The sequence below is a fragment of the Mastomys coucha genome, unplaced genomic scaffold, assembly GCF_008632895.1.
Source record: "Mastomys coucha isolate ucsf_1 unplaced genomic scaffold, UCSF_Mcou_1 pScaffold20, whole genome shotgun sequence".
In the NCBI taxonomy this organism is placed as follows: Eukaryota; Metazoa; Chordata; class Mammalia; order Rodentia; family Muridae; genus Mastomys; species Mastomys coucha.
In genome coordinates this window covers 32,093,669-32,115,465 of record NW_022196903.1, presented here as the reverse complement: position 1 = coordinate 32,115,465, position 21,797 = coordinate 32,093,669, and the positions used below count along the sequence as shown (strand labels likewise).

The window sequence follows — 21,797 nt, the reverse complement described above, 5'->3', positions numbered from 1 at the left end:
TCTACACAATAGAGTACTACTCAGCTATTAAAAATGATGAATTTATGAAATTCTTGGGGAATGGATCGATCTGGAGAATATCATCCTGAGTGAGGTAACCCAATCACAAAAGAACACACATGGTATGCATTCTCTGATAAGTGGGATACACAAAGTAATCCACAAACCACAAGAAACTCAAGAAGAAGGAAGACCAAAGTGTGGATACATCATTCCTTCTTAAAAGGGAGAACAAAATACCCATGGAAAGGGTTGCAGAGACTAACTATGGAGCAGAGACTGAAGGAAGGGCAAGCCAGCCTAATATAGCTGTCTCCTGAGAGGCTCTGAGAGTACCTGACTAATACAGATGTGAACTGAGTACAGGGTCCCCAATGAGGGAGTTAGAGAAAGGACCAAAGGAGCTGAAAGGTTTGCAGCCCCTTAGGACAAACAACTGTATGAACTAACTAGTACCCTCAGAGCTCCCAGGGACTCAACCACCAACCAAGGACTGCACATGGCGGGACTGATTGTTCTGGCAGCATGTGTATAGTAGAGGATTGCAAAGTCGACCATCAGTAGCAGGAGAGGCCCTTGACCCTGTTTAGATTCTGTGCCCCAGTGTAGAGGAATGCCAGGGCTAATAAGTGGGAGAGGGTGGGGTGGCAAGCATGGGGAGGGAGGAGGCAACAGGGGTTTGTTCTTGTTGTTTTTGTTTGTTTGTTTGTTTGTTTTTTGGAGGGGAAACTGGGAAAGGAGAAATCATGACATGTAAATAAAGAAAATATCTATAAAAAAAAAGGAAAAAAAGAAAAAGAAAATGTTCCCAAAGCTTGGTGGGTGACTGCACAGCTGGATAGGTAAAGATCAATTGTGCAGTGGTTTTGGTGCCTGCCTGCCTTCTCCCAGCTCCCCCCATCCCCTCTTCCTTGCTTTCCCACAGGGAGATTTTCTAAAGATCAAGGCCTGCATTCTACCCAACCATTTAAATTAGAAACTTTGAAACTGTTGACCTAAGTGCTCCTCTAACCTGATCTCCTAAGAGGCAAGATGTGAAAGAGGGCAGTAGAGAACCACAAACACATGGTGAGATGTCGCCAAGAAGGCTCAATTCTAGGAATGTATGTGGGGATTAGTTCTAGACTAGGTTTGGAAAGGAAGAGGAGTGGACCAGGTGGAAGGCAAAGGCAAGATTGTTGCCAGTGGAGAGATCCCACTTGGGAAGCCTAGACAGGTGAATCCATGAGGGAGCCCTTTGCCCAGATGACTGCTGGGATGCCCTGGAGATGTGGGTGGAAGAATGCAGTCTTTAATGTTGGAGGTCCTGGGAAATTATTTTACTTCTGAGCAGGGAGTCATTTTCCAGATAACATTTAATTTCTATATGATGTCCCATGGTTATGATTGGGGGGAATTGAAATAAATGCAGACAAGAAAAGGTTTTCTTAAGGAGGGTTGTGGTTTGAGTCTGAAATGTCTCCCGGAGGCTCCTGTATTAGAATACTTAGTCCCCAGCTGGTGGAGCTGTTTCAGACAATTGTGGACCCTTATGGAGACAGAGCCTTGCTGAGCCAAGTATGTGGCTGGTGTAGCTTTTGAGTTTTATGGTCTAGCCTCACTTCCAGCCCTTTCTGCTTCCTGTGTGGGTGTTGGGTCAGTCTGCTTCTGGCCTGCTTGGCCTGCCTCACACTCTAGCTGCCCTGCCTTCCCAGCCACACCTCTGGACCAGGAAGCTGAAACAAAGTTTTCACTAGCTTGCATTTTGTAGCAGTATTTCATCACAGCCACAGCTCAGAGATTATAACAATAATTTGCACGGTGAGTATGAGATGCCTCCTATTTTGCCTGTCCAACTGGACTAAGCAAGCTCTACTGTGAAACCTGGGTATCCACTGTCTTTCCTGTCACTATCCTAGCTTCTCTTGTCCTATATTTCCCTGTTCTACCCTAAGTACGTCCTTGTCTTCTAACTATGCAAATACCTAAAGCAAATGCAGAATAATAGAACATTAAAAGTCAATAATTGGAATACACTTATTCCTTTCCTTGTTTCATTTTCCCTATTTACTCCTCTTTCTTTATGTCCTTCTTTTTCTTTGTTTTTGAGACAGAGTTTCATGTCTCTCAGGTTAGCCTTGAACTTTGTATGTAACTGAGACTGTCTTTGAACTCTTCAGAGATTATAGAGGTGACCACCATATCAAGCTCAGACTCTTCTTCTTCCTCTTTTTCCTCCTCCTCCTCCTCCTCCTCCTCCTCCTCCTCCTCCTCCTCCTCCTCTTCTTCTCCATCTTTCTTTTAAAGATTTGTTTAGTATGTGCATACTATTCTGCCTGTATGCCAGAGGGGGCACTCCATCTCATTATATATGGTTCTAAACCACCATGTGGTTGCTGAGAATTGAACTCAGGACCTCTGGAAGAACAGTCAATGCTCTCAACCTCTGAGCCATCTCTCCATCTCAAACTCAGATGGCTTCTTTTTAAAAATTTATTATAATTATAATTATAATTATAATAATAATTATTATTATTTTACTTATTCACACACATCCTGCTCACTGCCTCCATCCCAGTCACCTCTTCCCACAGACTTTCTTTCCTCCATCTCACCTTTTCCTCTGAGCAGGTTGGGGTCCACCCTGGGTATCCCCCACCCTGGCACTTCAAGTCTATGCAGGGCTAGGCACTTCTTCTCCTACTGAGGCTAGACAAGACAGCTCAGCTAGAAGAACATACCTCACGTATAGACAACAGCTTTTGGAATAGCTCCCATTCCAGTTGTTCTGGACCCAAGCTGCACATCTGTTACATATGTGTGAGGAGACCTAGGTCCAGCCCATATAGGTTCTTTGGTTAGTGATTCAGTTTCTGGGAGCCCCAAGGGTCCAGGTTAGTTTATTCTATTGGTCTTCCTGTGGAGTTCCTATCCCCCTAGGGCCAAGCTCAGACTTCTTAAGATGGACATCATCCTAGAGGCATTTATATTGTATATATTTAAAAGCAGGTATATTAAGTTTATATTTAAAAGCATGATGTAAACAAGGCTATATTCTGGGATGAATCCTAAAGAGAACAATGTTAGAATTTTCTATCTACCAAAAGCATGACTTTTTAACCAGTACAGCTTTGGATGATTACATTAGAGAAAACTAGAAGAAATAAATATTGATATCAGGAAACACTCTAAGGCTAGATAGATGATATCTTTGAAGAGTGATAACTTCCAAATTCAAACAAATTATACCACAGATAGTGAGAAATCTTGAAAATTTGACCATAAGTGCATACATTAACAAAAGTTGAGAAATACTGAAATGAAAAAAGTTTTGGAAGATTGGAGATCCAAGAGGATGAATCTATAGCTCTGTGTGTGTGGTAGTAGCCACCAAGGTGTCTGTAAGTGACTGAGGCAGGCATTGTTTGTAGACTGTGGATGGGAAGAGGTGGTCATAATGACCTAGGACTGGGGTTGTTGTACTGGTTGCCTTGGGAAATTCCATAAACAGATTATGTCTAGGTTTCATTGATGACTCTGATAATTTTTACAATTTTCCTTGGGTCACGATATAAAAAAGAAAAAATTAGGCTAAGTCCCAAGTGGATCCATCTCACCCCTCCCCACACCCTGCAGGTACTAATTCCAAGATGGCAGCAGGCCTCTATGTGTAAACATGGAGTTAGCATTTGGCCTTGCCCTGGCTGCTGTTCTAATTAGTCAAACAGGAGCACTTACTTATCAATGCGATCTCATTGTGCTTTGGACAGGAGTTAGTATACGTGACAATTTGGATATGAGTTTGCATACACAGGAGCCATGGTCCAATGTTACCCATTATAAAGATGATGCATTCACAATCTGTGTCAGTTAGATTGATTCAGGTCATTGTTAGGGCTTACTCCCATTCTGCTCTGGAGTGTCTTGTTTGGTTATGCATTCCTTAGAAAGCCATACAGAAAAGCGGCCTGGCTATCTATCAGGGCCCTTGGCAGAGCTGGTTTTTTAGTCACACAGAAAGTTGGATTTGATTACTTTGAAACCCTGAAAGTCAATTATCCTTCAGAATTACTTTGAGAAACTGTTTTATGAAACAACGATCGTTTCAATTATCTGTCACGGAGCTGAATCAGCCGTCTCATCCATCAAACTCACATGCAAATCACTTGTTGCTGCTGGAATCAAATAAAATCTATTCTCAAAGGATGAGAACTGTCAGCATTCATAACGTTCAGTAGATTCAGAGAGCGTGTCTGCAAAAGGCATCTCTATTGCAAATCAAGTCCTGGAACCCTGTGGTCTGACACAAAATTGTAAGGTTACTAAAACATTAGGAATGACATTTATTTATTTATTGACTTGAGTCAACAAATACTTCATTTCTACAAAATACTAAGTTGTGTTCTAGAGCCGTCAAGCCATACCATGCTTGTTACGAACTTATGTAAGTTCTAAGAAGCTATGTCGCACTTGAAACACTTTCACCATCATTTGTGTTTGAAGTGTCAGAAACAGGAATGTTGGGGTGGGAGGAGAAACGAAGGGAGATGGGGACAGGGATGAGGGCATATTTCTTTGATGAGTCTGAACACGTTCACATTCATCTTCTGTTCTTTGGGTTTTTACATCTGTGATCCACCTGTTTGAACCTTTGCTTCACCTTCTTCTAGGATTTTATGTGTTCTAATTTATGTCTCCTAACCCTGTCACATGTATAGAGAATATCTAAAGCTAAAATAAATCATTCATTTCTACTTGTCTTTTTACTCTTATAGTGGCTTAAATAACAGAATATTTTTTTCTCTTATGAGTATTCTTTTATTTCTATTCTGACATCTTCACCTCCCTTCAATTGCTGGGAGAAGATTCTGTCAGAACATTTTTTTTTTTTTACTGAATATTCAAACTTTAGAAATAATGTGAGTATAAGAATTAGATTTAGAATTTAGTAGCTTTATGCTGGTCTAGCTAAATGGTAGGAGTGGATTCTTTTCTAAGGTCTAGGGCCTTCCTCTCCCTGGGGAGGTATCCAGGTTTCCAGTACATGTATTATTTTCCTCCTGTTGAATAGGCCTTAAGTTCAGGTAGATAGCTGTTGGTGGCCACAGACAAGTGAGTGACAGAATTTCTTGATTTATTTAAATTTGTAATTCTCTGAATTTGTAGATTTTTTTTCAGTTACATTTATTAAATGCTGCCTTCTACTTCAGTAACTAAAAGATACTCATTAGATCATTTGCTACAACTTCCAGTTTGTGTTACACATCTTCATCTTTAACCTGCCGGTAATTAGTTTTATATCTGTTTAGGTATAAGGTTAGAGGTAAGGATCCAATTCCATTTTTTTTCTACAAAGTGAAGCAATTATTTTGGGAATATCTGTTGGAAATGTGGTGTCTCAGTTACCTTCTCGGGGAAAAAAGAACCTGACAGAAGTGGATGGAGGGAGAAAGCTTAGTTTGATTTTTAGTCCCAGAGGGATACGGCCCAGCATGGAGCGGAAGATGGACAGGAGCCAGGGAGTTTTTGCTGGCTTTCTTTTAACTAATTTCTCCATGTCAGTGATTTTTGACGTAGACTTCGTAGATCTTGGTACTTTTATAATATTCCTCGAGGCTCAGGTTGACATCTGGTTTCTGCTCACTCCCACCACACGCTGGGAGAATTTGTATTTGTTTCCTAGACACTAAGAATAATGTATCAGTAGTAACTACTTCTTATTACACAGCCAACACAGACTGGATAAGCATGCAAAACAGCTTCTATGAGACTTCATGTGGTCAAGTGTCTTGGAAAGATGTTTTCCCCCCTCCTAATTTTGTGTCAATTTAAGACAGATATTTTTCTTGTTCTAGGCGTGTGTGATCGTTGAGGTCTGGCTTCCCTTTCTCTCCTTCCCTACCCTCATTTTAAACTTGTGGGAGAGTAGTCTATAGATGCTTAGAAAAGAAATACTTCCTGATTCTTTTCTCTCCCCTTCTGCCTGAAAAACCCTGATAGTGATCCACCAGAGTGAGAAACCTGCTGTCTGTGCCTCATTAGCTCCACAATAAACCCATCCTGCTTGTGAATGTGGGTTCATTATTTTTCACGTTGAGGACTCTGTATCTTTAAAAAGAAATACTTCCATTATGTAAGGTGGGTTCATAGTTTCATACTCTCTATAAGAGATAATCCTCCTGGTTTTTTTTTTTTTTTTTTTTTTTTTTTTTTTTTTTTTTTTTTTTTTTGGAGAAAAGATGTCTTAAGAACTTGCCCAGAGTCATAATGTTAGCAATGTTGCTCTGTGTTTCCATTCAGTCCATATTGCAATGCCAGTGCCTGCTGTGGCTGTAGTCCCAACACTGGTTTAGTCCTCAAAACCTTTGCTGTGTTCTAAGAGAGGAAGTAGTGTCTGCAGGAAGCATGGCTCCTTTTCCTGTGGGTCAGTCCTCTGTGCCTCAGGCTTGTGGGAAGGGAGAAGGAGTTTTAAATTAGAAATAACATGAAAGTGAACAAGATTTCAATGAGTGTGATTATGTACAAGAATTAGAATATTATTGTGGGAGGATGAGTCATTATCTAGCAGGGAACAGGTAATAGCACAATTTGAGAAATATTTGGAAGATAAAACTCTCAGTAAAACTTAAATGAGGTGAGTTTCATAGTAAACTGTTTCAATAATTATCTTTGAGTGGTCAGCAACTGAAGATTGGTTTCTTGTTTTTAGCAAGTTATACACTTTATTCTTCTTACTTAAGAATTGTATTGATGTATATACATATTAAGAACAAGTGAATGCATTGCAACAATGTCAATAAGATTGCAGCCACCACCTTTCTTAAGATGAGAAACCCTTTCTTCACCCAGGAGGTGTCTCCTGACCCGCCCAATCAACTCTCCTCTTCCACTAGTAACGGGTACTCTGATTTCTGCTCCACTGGATTAGGTTCTCCTATTTTAGAACTTAAAAGAATCTGGACATAGCTCTTCTCTTTTGTATCCCATGATTTTTACACAGTATATTGTTTTAAGATCCATCCATGATGGAAGTAGATGTAGTTCCTTTTATCTTGGACCGTATTGCGTTGAATCAGTATGCCATATTTTCCTTTCACACATTCTGTTGGTGGGCTTCTGAGTTGTTTATATTTTTTTCCTTAATAATATGAACAAAGCTACCAGGAACATTCATGCACATATTTTAATTTCTTATATACACACATCTAGGAGAGTAATTGATTGGGCCCAACTTTATATTTATATTCAACTATATTTGGAATTGCCAAAATGTTTTTCAAAATACGTTACCATTTTGCATTTCTAACAGCACTGTGCAGGAGTTCTGTTGTTCAGTGTTCTTGCCAATTCTCGGTGTTCTCTGCCTTTTTATTTTTAGTGACCGAAAATGAATTTCATTGCCGATTCACTTTGTTTCCCAGATGTCTAAAATAAGTACTATTTTCTCCGAGATGATTGGCAAGCTTTACAGGTACTTCTTTTGTGAAGTATTTCTGCAGATGTTATATATTCCTTATTTTTAATGGCTATAGACGTTTTGCCTACTATTTTATTGAGTTTCAGTACTTTTGTTACAGAATACATTTCTTCTGGTATACATTCTTTCTAATCAAAACTCATCTTTTAACTGTGTTAAGGCTCTCTGGCAGATGAAGAGTCGTTTTTTTTCCTCTTGCCGATTTCAAAACTCAGTATCTTTGACTTTTTAAGAGACAGATTGTAATATTTTTCATATGAAGCTCTATGAGTTTGTCGTTGTTGAATTTTTTAAATGAATAGATTGTGGGTTTTTTTTAAAAACAGTATTAGAGATTTTTGTTGTTATTTATTCAAATACAGTTCCTGTCTGTTTCTATCTCTGTCTTTTGGGATATCTGTTATAAACATACTAGTGTGCATTATGGTGTTCTATGGATCTTTAAATCATTCTTTATTATTATTATTATTTTAATGAGACAGGAAGTTTTTATTTGTCTCACCTTTGAGTGTATTGATATTTTCAACTATCATTTCAAGTCTACTGTCAGGCACCTAAAGCAAACTTTTACGTTAGTTATAATACTTTTAATTCTAGAATTTCTATTTCCTACTTTTTTCTCTTTCCTGATAGCTTGTATTTGATAGGAGAATGTTAAATTCTTTAGACATGGCTTCTTTACATGCAGACATGTACCCTTTAATACCTGAGTTTTCTGGGGGGACAGTTTCTGTACTGCTTATTTTTTTGTACATTTTTGTTTTAATGTCTCATGAAATTTTTTCTCAAACAGTAAGTTTGACCTCAGAGAAAATTCAGCACAATTTCACTTGTGAGCAGGACGTTTGCAGAACAAGCACTGTAAGAAGGGATTTATTAATAAGCATGGATTTCCTTTGCTTCCAGAAGGAAGGGCTAAGATTTGACTGTATATTAGCTTTGGTGGATAGCACCGAGGCAACCTCCACCTGCTGCCCAGTCTCTGGTGTCCTAACATCCCCTTGCTTTAGCCTCACAGGCTCTTGGTTTCTTTGTTCCACATTCTGAGAACAGAGCCCCACTTTTAAATAATTCCTGTACTGAAGTAAGTGTATTGCATTTATGTCAACTTGGAGATCAGTGTCTTTCTACCACTGATTCACATTGTCAGTGTGTCTTCTGACTACAGAAGTGCTAAAGTTCTCTCAGTCTAGTCACTCTACCAGGGCTTGGCCCAAAATAGATAGGTGGGCCTCAGAATTTAACTGCAGACCTTGCCATCTATATTTATGGCTTTTATGACTTGTTATTTAGGAACATTATTTAACTACTTTGTGTGCAGTGTAAGTTTTTCTCCTTTTATGAGCTCCTTCTGAGCATCCAGGTTCCCATATAAGGGATTTACCCTAGTTTATTCTGTGTTGATGGGAAATTGGTGGAGTCAGGAATAGTGTGTTGGTGTGGAATGGGGAAACGGATTCTAAAGGCAAACTTCTCCAGTTGGTACTTGTGCTGTTTACCTTTATTTGTGACCTTGTTATGCCCTAAAATCATCTGGGAAGAGAGCCTCAGTGGAGGATTGTCTACATTGGGTTGACCCATTGGCATAGTGGATTTTCTTAATGTGGTAATTTGATGTGGAGATATACAGCCTACTGTTGGTGGCACCATCTTCTGGTTTGGAAGTTGCTGGGCTATAAACAAGTAGAGTCATGGAGCCAAGAACGAACACATAGGTGATCACACCTGTATTTGTTTTTAATCTACTCTTGGCTGAATCTGATTAGTTAGCTCAAGCTCTGGACACCATGACTTCCCTGTATGATAGACTTTTACCTGGACTGGTATACTTAGTAACCCCCAATCCTGAAGGTGGCTTTTCATCTGGGTATTTTATAACAACACTAGAAATGAAGGTGAACCAGTAGTCTTATTAGGAACAGCTTTGTGGATTTAAATCTTTTTGAAAATTTCTATAAAGTTTCAAATGGCTTATGTTCCCAGGCTAATGTTTATCTCCTATATTTGTTCAGCGTTGAATATCTGTCTTAAACAGCTGAGCCCCAGGCATAAGAGAACCTCTTGCCTGTGAGAAAGTGTTCCCTAGTGGTTGTCCAAGTCCAAACACTGGTTGCTGTGGAGGTCAAAGGGTGTCTTTACTTCAATTTGTGCCAATTCTGAAGGACCAGCTTGTCACCAGCTCTTCTGCTGAGGTGATCTCAGCTGATGTTTGACAGATGTGTAGTTCAGCTCCTTCCTTCGCTAGCCTTGCTCATCCTCATTTTCTGACAGGCTTTCTTCTGAAAAGTTGAAATACTCTGTCTCAGATTAGATTTGACCCAAGAGAAGATGATTACAAGAATGCCCCAGTGCTCTCCCGGTGCCCAAGAAATTATTCTTTGGAAGAAGGAGAACTTATTTCAAGAAATTATTGAGGATGTTTGAGATAGCCGTAAAGCCATTCCAGGAATTCCAAGTCATGATTAGAAGCATGAGTGGTGAGACTCAGACTATCACCCATTGTGGTGAAGGGACACTGCTTGGTGTTTTAAATACCATCTTAATTCTGTTTATTCTAATTGGCCCGAATGAAAACAGGGCCTTGTTATTCAGTAATTGACTCTCATCTCAAACTCCTGTAAGTGATAATTTTGTTTGTCTCTGTATATTTGATTATTAGCTGGAAACAGATAGAGGGGCTGATGATCTTGTTCCTATAAATTTAGCAGTTAGCTCGTACACAGTTGAGATGCTATGTTTCTATAGAGAAAAAGAGAAGCTAAGATCACAGAAGGTGTAATCTCTTTTTAAATATTTATGTGTGTGTATGTGCGTGGGTGTAGGTATGTGCTCATGGTGTATATATGTGTGTATGAACGTGTGCATGTGTGTGTGGAGCCAGAGGTGGATACTGGCTGTCGGTTGCTCTCCACATTTTCTCAGACATGGCTTCTTACTTAACCAGGAGCTCAGTGATGAAGTTGGACTAGCTAGTCAGCCAGTCTGAGGAGTCCTCGCATACATTGCTGTTCCTGGTGTTTTATAGGTTTCTGTGGATCCAACCTCAGGTCTTCATGCATGGCAAGCATTTTTCAAGCCTCCCAAATTGTAATCTCTTAAGCCCATACAAAGTAGTCTCTCACTTCTAGTTCACTCGTCTCAGGTATCCTTTTCCTTTCAGAATTTTCAATTTCGTATCTGCATATTGAATTTGCCTCGAATTCTGTTTCTTGCTTCACAAATGCGTTATCTAAATCTTTGTCAGAGTTTCTGAGGTTTGTATGAGAAAGAGTGTCATTTACCTTGCGCTTTCACTAGAAAGTGTCTGTCTTTAAATATCATTGTTTTCTGAGGTAGAACTCTGATAAGATGGTACCTGGAGTTTCGTGGGGCAACAGGAAAAGATAAATCAGAGATCTGAAGTTCGCCACATCCATTGTGCTCACTGGCAGTGTGGAGTCTAGTTCTGAAGGCTGGGGGATTGCTAGGCTCCCACAGCCTGGTCCACAAACTGAGCCCAGACAGTAGGAACTTGCTGTTCACCTGAGCCCAACATGTTGAGGCTGGGAGGGAAAAATCTGCATTAAGGCTCTCTCCCAGCCACTGTCTGTATGCTGGTCATCTCTCGCTGTCCTGGATTTGTCACCTCACCACTTTCCTCTTGACCGCTGTCTTCCTGCAGCTTTTTCTTTAAGTGTGAGCCTGTGATATTTCCACTTTTCATGATGACACCAGTTCCAGTGCATTAGGTGTCACTCTGAGGAGCTCATTTAAACCCAGCCCTCTCTCTAAAGACCCAGATTCTGAGGTACTGCACACTAGGACTTCTAGACAAGACATTGGAGAAGGGCCACAACTTAGCCATGGCATCACTATCTGTTTGTTATCCTGGAAGATAATTTTTCTCTCTTCAAATAATTCTTTAAGGAGGAAGGGCCATTAACTCCTGAGAGGATTTTGGCTAAGAAATCTTTGCATTACAAGGAAGTTTTATTATCATAGCCTCTGTCATGCCAAGGTTGTTTTAAGGATGTGGTTATGATGAGCTCTCCATGGGAGATAGTTCTCGTCTAGCAGTAGAACTTGCATTTCATAGCGAGTCCATTGTTATAAATTAAACATTGCTTTTCTGTTGTGCTCACTTACATAAGTACAGTGCAATAGATAAAGCCTGTAGCACTTGGCTTGCATGTTTATTTTCAAAATGTTGGATTAGTCTGAGGGGAGAAGACAGGCAGCTTAGGGCAAAGGAGTGATTTTGTAGGCAGCTAGAGGATTGCTTTCCAACCTGAAGACATCTCTGTTCGAATAGCCACTTTTGAACTCCCTGACATTCCTTAGAAGCCTGTCAGATCTCTATTGAAGGACTCGAAGTGTCCAGAGGGCTTGGAATATTTGAAAGCAATAAAAAGAATACATGTTTACCCAGAGATTACCATGTGCCTAGCTGTAGCTAGGTGCTGTGAGAGCATTGAATGTGTAATAATGCCAGTAGCAGATACACGGTTGTCCATCCTATGTGCTAGCGTTCTGCAACATAAAAAAATAATCTTCATTGTTCTCTGACTTGGCCATGATTGCTTTATTGTGTGTATGGGTATGTATGCATGTATTAGTGTTCTCTAGAGTCACAGATTTTATGGAATGTCTGTATATTAAGGGAGTTTATTGTATCAATTTACAGTCTGCAGTCCAACTAACCCAACAATGGGCAGCTGTGGATGGGAAGTCCAAGAATCTAGTAGTTTCTCAGTTTCACGCTGCTAGGTGTTTCAGCTGGTCTTTTGCATAAGCTGGAATCCTGAAAAAGTAGGTTCCCACAGATGTGCTGGCAAGTAAGCGCAAGAAGAAGAATGAGGCTTCCTTCTTCCAATATCCTCATGTAGGCCTCCAGTAGACGGTGTGGCCCAGATTAAAGTTGTGTACTGCCACACCTGGATTTGGATCTCACTTTGTCCCAGGTTGGCCTTGATCTCAGAAATCTGCTTGCTGCAGTCTCAGGGGATTAAAGGCCTGTACTGCCTTGCCTGGGCCTAAACTTTTCATGACCATTATACCTCAAGATCTACATCAAAATCATGTATCGTCCCATGGCGAGATCTGGATTAGAAGCCTGTGTCTCCTAGCCTTAAGATTTGGGTCACAAGTGTGCCCTCTATTTCTGGATTGTAGTTCTTTCCCGATGTAGTCAAGTTGACAACCAGGAATAACGATCATAATCCACCCCTTGTCAACTTGACATAAATCTTACCTCTTGTCCAAATGAAACAATTACCAGGTCATAAATATGCCTAACGTGATATAACTATCTTTTGTATAATCGCAAACACATTGTAAATTTAGAAGAGGTCAGTGTCCCTTGGGAATATCCTTTTAGTGTCTCAACTTAAATACTGATTGATAGTCTCTTAATTAACTTAAGGAAATTGGAAGAAAGCACAAATATCTAAATAAATATGTTCTTAACAAAAGAAAACAGAGGAATTCATGCTACTTATAATCCTTGTTTGTGCAACTAGTCACGTGGCCTTAGCTGGTATTTATAACTACCTTCCTTGACTACGCATTCTGTATTTCCTCTGTCCTCTGCAAGCACCTCAGCAGGTCTTGGCTCTTTTACTGGAGGAGTGACCCATGCTTTCATTTCTGTTACACCCTTTGTCATCCTGCTTGGATTAGGCTGTTGTAGTTCCTCTTTGGTTTTAATCACAGGATATGGTAGTATTAGAGATGCTCTAAAGGATCTCCTGCACTCCAGACATAATCCTGCTTACCTCCATTGTGGAGAGGCAATCCAATTTCCCCATGGTAATCTGGATCTATCACCCCTCCTAACACTGTAATTCCTTTCTTAGCCTGTTGATTTAAGGGCATTAGAGGCCCAAAATGACGAGGGGAAGTCTGAGCTTCTAGTTCAATGGAATGTTTGTTGTGGCTCCTGGCAGGAACATTCTTCCCCTCTGGATCCAAAATTTTAGGTCAGCAGAACTTAGGGTTGGTGGGGAAGACAGAAAACAAAAACTTTCCTAGTGGGTCACTAGGAGTGATAGTGAGTGGAACTGTTCCCGTTCCCACCCCTTGATTCCTGGTCCAGTGGATTCTGGCTATGGGAGAAACTGTACCATATATTGGATGCTGATTCAAAGCATATACTGCCTTCTGAAGAACTCTGCCCCAGCCCTCCATGCTGCTGTCACCTAATTGACACCGTAATTGTGTCTTCAAAATGCCATCTCATCTTTCTATCAGGCCAAATGCTTCAGGATGGTAGGGAACATGGTAAGACCCGTGGATTACTGTCATACATCTCTGACTATGAAATGAGTTCCTTGGTAAGAAACAATACTGTGAGGAAGATCATGAAGGTGGATAAGGCATTCTGTAAGTCCACGGGTGGCGGTTTTGACAGAAGCACTACATACAAGAAAGGCAAATGTATAACCAGAATAAGTATCTACTCCAGTAAGAAGAAAGCCTTGTTTTATCTATGTTGCTCATTATAATTATTAAGATCACATTGCCTCTGGAGATTCCATGCTTGAATTAAAGGCATGTACTACCTTGCCTGAGCCTAAGCTTTTCATGGCCACTGTGCCTCAAGATCTGGATCAAAATTATGTATCATCCCATGGCAAGATCTGGGTCAGAAGCCTGAGTCTTGCAGCCACAAGATCACAGTGTGCCCTCCGTTTCTGATTTTCAGTTCTTTCCTGATGTATTTGACAACCAGGAATAACCATCACTTGTATCCTTGTATATGCACACATACATATGCACTGTATGTGTGTGTACTATATATATATATATATATATGTATAGATATGTATATATATATACATGTATATATATGAGAAAATTGAAATTTAATCGTTAAGATCTCAGTTCCAAAGGATCAGACACCTTCTGCTGACCAGTATAGGCACTTGGCACTCACATGGTGCTCATTCATACATGAAGGCAAAATACTCATACACACAAAATAAAATAATCTAAATCAACAAAACCTATTTATAACCATTCATGCATGTCTTTGATTCCAACACTGTGGATGGAGGAAGGTGAGTTCCAGATGCCCCACCCCCTTCTCTCTCAGAAACAAAAATCTCAAAAATCAGAAAGCAAAAATCAGAGCAAACATCCAAAAAGACAAAAATTAACAAAACAAAAGTGCAAAAATAAATGGAGTCCATTCTGTACTGACCACGTATTCCTAAGCTTGGGGCCTGTCCTGCAGTGCCCCTGATATATGCAGTGACAATCTACTGGGGAAAAAAAAAAAAAACCTTGATTTTTTTTTCCTTTCTCCCAGAAAGTATCAGTTGCAGATAGCTTCTTGGTTAGGGGGATGGTCTTTGTGTTCACTTCTCCTTCTTAGTGCTGGGATTTTGTCTGGTGTGATCCTGTGCAGGTCTTGTGTGTGCTGTCAAGACTCTATCTACTTGTATGTATCTTATGTCTGGAAGGCGCTGTATCCTTGGAGTCATCCACCACTTCTGACTCTTACAATGTCCCCTCTTCCACATAGATCAGTGAGTCTCGAGGGGAGGGCAGTGATGAAGACGTCTCTATTAGGACTGATTGCCCCAGACTTTCACTCACATTAGCTAGTTGTGGGTCTCCATGGCTATTATCATCTACTGTGAGAGGTGGCCTTTCTGATGAGAGCTGACCCAGGCACTGATCTATGGGTATAGATTGTCTTAGTTGCCTCTTTCCCATATTGCAAGTTCTGCTCTTAATCTGTACCTTCTAATACCTCTTTCTTCTTTGGTGAAGTTTGTATTCTTAATGTGGAGGTAGGTTGTGCATAATTAAGACAACTAGGAGATAATTATAGAAAGGGCCCGGTTTGTAGTCATTTGGTATGAATATGTGTGCTATCAGGGCCCCATGAAAGTGTGGAATTGTATAACAGGATAAAGCATTCACAGGAAGGTATTAAATTCCCTGGGTCACATTCATTTGCCTCTCATGCTGTGCATATGACTTTGGGCAGGTAACTTAACTGTTCTTACTTCAAATTAGGGATAATGAACTGTTGTAATGGGATCCATAAGACATGTAAAATGATTGAAAATGTGGTAAAATATGTTTCACAGGCATTAACTTAGGTAGGTGTAATTCATTCATGAATCTACACATTTAGGGCAGTGCCTAGCATAAAATGGATACTAACAAATGCATTGCTGGTTGAATGAATATGTGAATGAATACAGAAAATTCTATATGGACAATATAGAAATATAGAATGAATAGGAAATAGGCTCAGTAGCTTTAGTAGGCATAGCAGTCTAAGCCTGCACAGCTCTGAGACTGGTGCTCAGCTGGGGACACATTAGAAGCGCTTAGAAGCCTCCATTTTCTTTTCTCCCCCTCTTCCTCCTCTTCCTCCTCCCTCTCTTTTTCCTCCTCCTCTTTTTCCTCCTCCTCCCCCTCTTCTTCCTCCTCCTCCTCCTCTTCTTCCTCTTCCTCTTCTTCCTCCTTCTCTTCCTCCTCCCCATCCTTCTACCCCTTTTTGTGCTGAGGACTGAATCCATGGCCCTACACATGCTAGGCTACATGTTTATCCTACCACTGAGCTATGGCCACCCCTCTGGAAGACTTTTAAGTGACCAGTTCAAAATCCACAGTGGACAAGAGTTCAGCATCTCGCTCTTAACTGTTTTGGAACAAGTTAGTTTAGCATCTCGCTCTTAACTGTTTTGGAACACCAAAGTCCAGATCTACAAGTATATTGTTTTGACGGTTCAATACAGAAGTGATTTATCTCACTGAACTTAGGAAACTAAGTTCCACCTTTTTTTTTCAATAATAATTATGTCCTTGAAGATGTTAACCTACATTTAAAATAGTCAAAAACTACCTTGAATTCATATGTAACTTAGAGTAAGACTTTGGCTCAAGTATCACACAGCTTGTTCTCCTACATAAACTCATGGGTGGAATAGTTACATTTATGTGGGGCTTGGGACTGGTTCTCACTGTGTGGACTATTAGCATTTTAGGCTGTTTCTTCATGTTAATTAAGAAGCAGTACAGTTTGTCTTGCATAGAAGCAAGTGGGGTATTTATGACATGAAGAAAAACACCACACACAATACACACACACACACACACACACACACACACACACACACACATTTCTTCATGTATGTTTGGGAGTACTGGGGATTGAGTTCAGAGCCTCCCCTATACTAGACAAGTACTCTCCCACTGAGTTGCATTGGCAGTGCCACAGGATCTCTTTTGACGCACTTGGGGAATGTGACCAAGGAACAGAGTAACTTTTTCGATTGCTGGCTCCTTTCTAGAATATGGAGATGAATGCATTAGTATCTCCTTCCAGTCCTTAGATGTCCTGGCTAAACCCATTTTCTGTTCTCTGACGTTTCCCCACTAAATACTCAGGACTCTTATCCTTATATATTAGACTCCCAGAGAGTGGTGTGGATGGCTTGACTGTGAGAGTCATGTCAGTTGAAAGAAGAGTAGATTGAAATTTAGGAATGGATCCCAAGAGGGTACTATGGCTGAATGATCAGTCTTGCGTGTCTTCCTGTGCATTTTAAAAGGTTTTCTTTATGAGTAGTGTTTATGCTACATATTTCTTTGAGTGAGTATATTATAAAAAGATATTAGTACCCTTGCAGAGGTGGTGATGTATGCCCCAGCACTTGGGAGGCAGGGGCAAAAGGTCGTTGAGTGTTAGGCTATCCTGGTCTACTTGGCAAGTTCAGGCAAGTCAGCTAGGCAGGAATACATGGTGAGACCTTATCTAAAAAAATGACCACTCTCCTATGTCCTTTATAAACAGGACAGCAGGATGCCAATCCAGTGCTATCTTCATACCAAGAAGATGAGCTGTTTTGGTAATTCCAAGGTTAGCTTTTTTTTCTTGGCTACTTACTTTTTAGTCTCCTCTTCCCTTTCCCTTGCCCCTCCCCTTCTCCTTCCCTCCCTCCCTCCCTCCTTCCCTCCTTTCTTTCTTTTCTTATGGGATGTTTTGGTCCAGGTCTCGGATAACCTTGACTTGACTATCCTCCCTCCTCTACTTTCCCAGTGCAAGGGTTACAAGCGTACACCAGCAGGCCGGGATTGAAGGCTGAATTCTATCTCATCCACATCTGTCTGTCTGTCTGTCTGTCTGCCTCTGTCTGTCTGCCTCTGTCTGTCTGCCTGTCTGCCTATTGGTGTTTAGAAGAGTCTCCCTGTGTACATAATCCTAGTTGTCTTTGCATGTACTGCTCTCCTACCTCTGCCTTCACCTTCTGCATGCTGGGATTAAAACCCTGGCATGTGCCACCATGCCCAGATGCATTTACTTTTAAAGAGCTGTTTTGAAGGATTTTGGACCCTCTCAGCAAAGAACATTTCTGAGGTATAAAGCCTGGGACATTATTCAAATCATCCTAACTGGATTTCTCAGTCTCTGATCAAATCAGCAAGCTGTTTTGCTTAGCTTCTTGGTCAAGTTCATTCATTAATTCAGAAGGCATTTATTGAATATTTGCAGAGCCTAGCTCTGGGCCAGATGTAACAAGATTAGTGGATGAATGAAGTCCTATCCTTTAGGAGTTTATAGTCTTTACTGAATGAAGGGAAAGCAATAATAGAATGCCATTTAAGATGTATGATGGCTTTTGTACTTGAAATGTGTTCTCAGCCTTTCACATCAGGTAATTGACATTAACGTGACTTTATGCTCTGGGAACTGAATTATAAAGTATTTTCTTTTCATATTTATTTCACAGTTAATATCACAGTTCTTTTCAGACATGCTCTTGTGAGAATACTCATTCCCCACAAAGTGATGTTGTGAAGTTAATAGAATGGTTGGCATTTCACGCTTTGCAGTCTACATTTGCAGGGAGGATTCTGAGCAGGAAGAAGGATGCGAAGTTGAACCCCCATTTATTGTTTAATTAGACCAAATTGTAGCTAAAACTGTTGCCCTCACCCTTTCCATCCACACAGCAAGCTCTGCTAGAGTTTCATGTCATCTTGTACCACCATGATGGATGTAAATAGAAAAGAAACATTGGCTGATTTTAGTTGAGGTCTCAGAGATAATTAAATTCCTTTCCTCTTTGAGGGAAAATATCTATTCATGTATGAACTATTAGAAAAATGATGTTCTGCTGTTTAGAAGAGTAGAAAGCTGGAATCAGAAGTGCCTTTCATACTCCAATATTTTCTAATTATAATTTTTCTATTTTGTGTTTTCTATATCGACTTTCCAAAGATGTACACCTTTGGCCACAGGCTGATAGCTGCTTACAATGCCTCTTAACCCATTTCCCTCCTAATTAATGTTTGTATGTGCAGTGTTTATACCATTTTCTTCTGCTAATATTACAAATTCAGCCTTTAATTTGTGTTCATAATGGGGAATAAATAAGAAATAAACAAAAGACCTAGTTGCTTCTTTTCCCAGGCTAGAAAAGCATGTTCTTTGAGGGGCGTCCCAGAGGAGGACTATCTAGATAAGGTGCAGCAAGTTTCTGCATTGCACGATGCCTTGTGTGCTGATTCAATAGTTTGGGCAGCTGCTGCTGGGTCAGGTGGTGGTTTCTAGTTACGGAGGGTGATGAGGCTGCCATAGTCCACAGGTGCCCAGCAGCAGAACTCACTTGTTCAGTAGTTTCTACCAAGACCTGACAATGAAATTTTCTTTCTTTTCTCTTCCTCCTCCTATTTCTCCTCCTCCTCCTCCATGACTCCTTGATCTTATTTCCCCCTTCTACCTTATTTCCGCTCCTTTTTTTCTAACAACAACTTTCTAAGATAGTTTGTGAAACTCTGAAAGGCTTGTTTTTCTCTCGTTCATCTAAAATTTAAGAGTTCTTCAGCCATTCTGTGGCTTTGTGCTTGGATTGTGTGTGTGTATCAAGTCTAAACCTAAGGTTTTTTTTTTCACTTTCCTCCCTCCTCCTTCCCTTTTTTCTATCTCTCTCTCCATCCCTTCCTCTCTTCCTCCCTCCCTCACCACTTCTTCCTTCCTTCTCTTTTTTCCTCACTCTCTCCCCCCTTCCTTCCTTTTCTCCCTCCCCCCTGTCTTTCCTTCATTCTCTCCCTTGCCCTCTTGCCCCCAATAATATTCTAACCAGAGACTTTCATATATAGTTACATCTTGATTCTGACTAAGTTGCCCAGGCTAGTCTCAAAGTTGTTATGTAGCCTCTGCACACCTTGAAATTATAATCCATCTATCTCAGCCTCTTGCTATGAAATTTTTTAAGCACTTAAAATTTAGTTTGTGAGATCTCTTGAAGACCTAAAGGTAGACCCTTTGGTTTCTGAATCTACAAAGCCATGGGGTTATTGTTTGCTTGTTTATTTTGTTCTGTTTTGTTTTAGCATTAATGGAGTGGACTTTGAAGGTAGAGAAAAACCCTATGAACCACGGCAGAGAAAGTCCCTCAATATGGGGGGGGGGAAGCCTTGTGAGAGAAGGATTTCCACGGAAGATTCTATCCTCCCCCTCTCTTCCCTCCTCACCTCCTTTGTTTCTTGTATTATGTTAGGCTATCTTAGCACCTTCAAATGTCCACTTACCTTTTCTTTTCCAAGCCAAGGTGTTGCTATGTAGCCCAGGATAGCCTTGGACTGTCTGTCTTCAGATCCTCCTGCCTCTGTCTCCTGAGCTAATGCAGGGATTCCAGCCCTGGGTTACCACACCTGGACACTGTTCCTCTCATAAGCATATGGCTGGAGGGTGTGGGATGTACTTTGTCGTGAGGGTGAGGACCCAGAACTGATGTTAACTACCTATCTTGGAGAACACACGGAAAGGGAAACTGATTGGACTGTCTTCTGTCTGTCTGATGAATCTGGGGAATTATGCAGAACTAATGTGTTGCCTGAAGCCTGCATTGGAAAAGCTGCCAGCAAACTGGTTATAACTACTGAAGACCAGTTTCTGGAACTTCCTGGATAAGATTCCAAGAGACCCTAAAAGAAGCACAGCAAGCAAGCCACCTGCTGAGATCTCTGACACACACAGAGACCAGTGCTGGCACATGTTTATTCCTGAAAGCTACTATTCTTGCCTAACCTCACCAGTTATTCACAGGTAGAGTTTGGATAGGCCAGTGAACATGAAAAGACTTAAAGGGCATCCTTCCCTGTCTTCTCCTAGCCCTTCATCTTTCTGCTGTAAGCACCTTTCTTTCTCTCAGAGGCTGTGCCTCGAGGGCATTCACAGTCTCTGTGCCCTTGTTGCTTCCTCCTGCTCCTCTTGCTGAGGGTTCCCCTTGCTTGGGCTCAGGGGTGGCTGAAGAAGTATGGGCTGTTTCTCGCAGATGCAAGTCTTTTCATGTTGAGAGAGCTCAGCTCAGCGGACAGTGGTGTGGTCCTCAGCAAGGAGAAGGAAAATGCTCTCAAAAGAAGGGAGTATGCAGACTTCCATGGGTAACTAGACTTATGTGCTGTGCTGGGCAGTGGGGGGTTGTACAAGAGGGCATTGCTTCTGCTTCATCCCGGGACACCTTGAATTACTTTCCAAGAGTCATAAGTACCCGCCATTCTTTTCTCTGAAAGTGATGAGGCTCCACTCTTGCCCTTCATCCTGAAAAGAAGTTGAGCTTTCAGCTTCTAGCCCTCTAGTCCTATTTCAAAACAGCCTCCTCAAGCTCTCTGACATGGGGGGGTTTGTTCCTGTCTATCCTAGTAGCCGTGTATCTCACCACAGTTGTAAAGGATATTGGATCCTAGAGACTCACTCAGGTTGCTCTGTTACAGAGTCTTCCCAACAGGGGGCTGTGAGCTCTGTCCAAGATGCTCATGTCCATGTGTTCATATGTACATGTGTATGCATGTCTGTCTGTATGCATTTATTTATTTATTTATTTATTTATTTATTTATTTATTTATTTTCTTGCTGCAGGAAAGCCATCTCCCGGACAGGCCTCCAGCATCTGGCTCCTGCACATCCCCTCGGTCTTCCTGTGGCAAATGGTCCAGCAAAGGAGCCCAGAGCGACTCTGGACTGGAGCGTAGGTGTCCGCTGTTTTGTGTTTGTCTTTTGTTTTTGTCTTGTTTTGTCTTCTCCCCCAAGTTAATTTCAGTCCCATGCTGTGTTTTCTCATCTCACCTTCAGGATTCCATGAGTCAGAACATGTCTATTGAGAGTTTGCAGTGGTCAAAGTTAGTGAGATCACTAACTGTGGGCTGGAAGCCATCCACCCACCTGAAGCCACATGTGGGGTCCTGCTGTCTCAACAATGAGCAGAATAGGCTCATCCATGTCCTTTTCAGTTCTGGGGAGAGATCCATGTGGGAAAGAAGAGGAGTGGTTATTTTTTTAACCTATTAAAACATAAAAATCATACATATTTATGGTGTACCATGTGGTGTTTTGACA

General features: G+C 41.0%; 1 protein-coding gene across 6 annotated transcripts in view; it reads left to right on the top strand.

Moving 5' to 3' along the window:
* Nucleotides 1-21,797, top strand: part of Dgki (diacylglycerol kinase iota) — a 456,269-nt gene that overhangs the window by 130,170 nt on the left and 304,302 nt on the right. For all 6 annotated transcript variants that reach the window (XM_031381541.1, XM_031381543.1, XM_031381545.1 and 3 more), the window contains exon 2: nt 21,321-21,429. In XM_031381541.1, the coding sequence (XP_031237401.1) occupies nt 21,321-21,429 (109 nt within the window). The remainder of the gene's footprint in view (nt 1-21,320; nt 21,430-21,797) is intronic.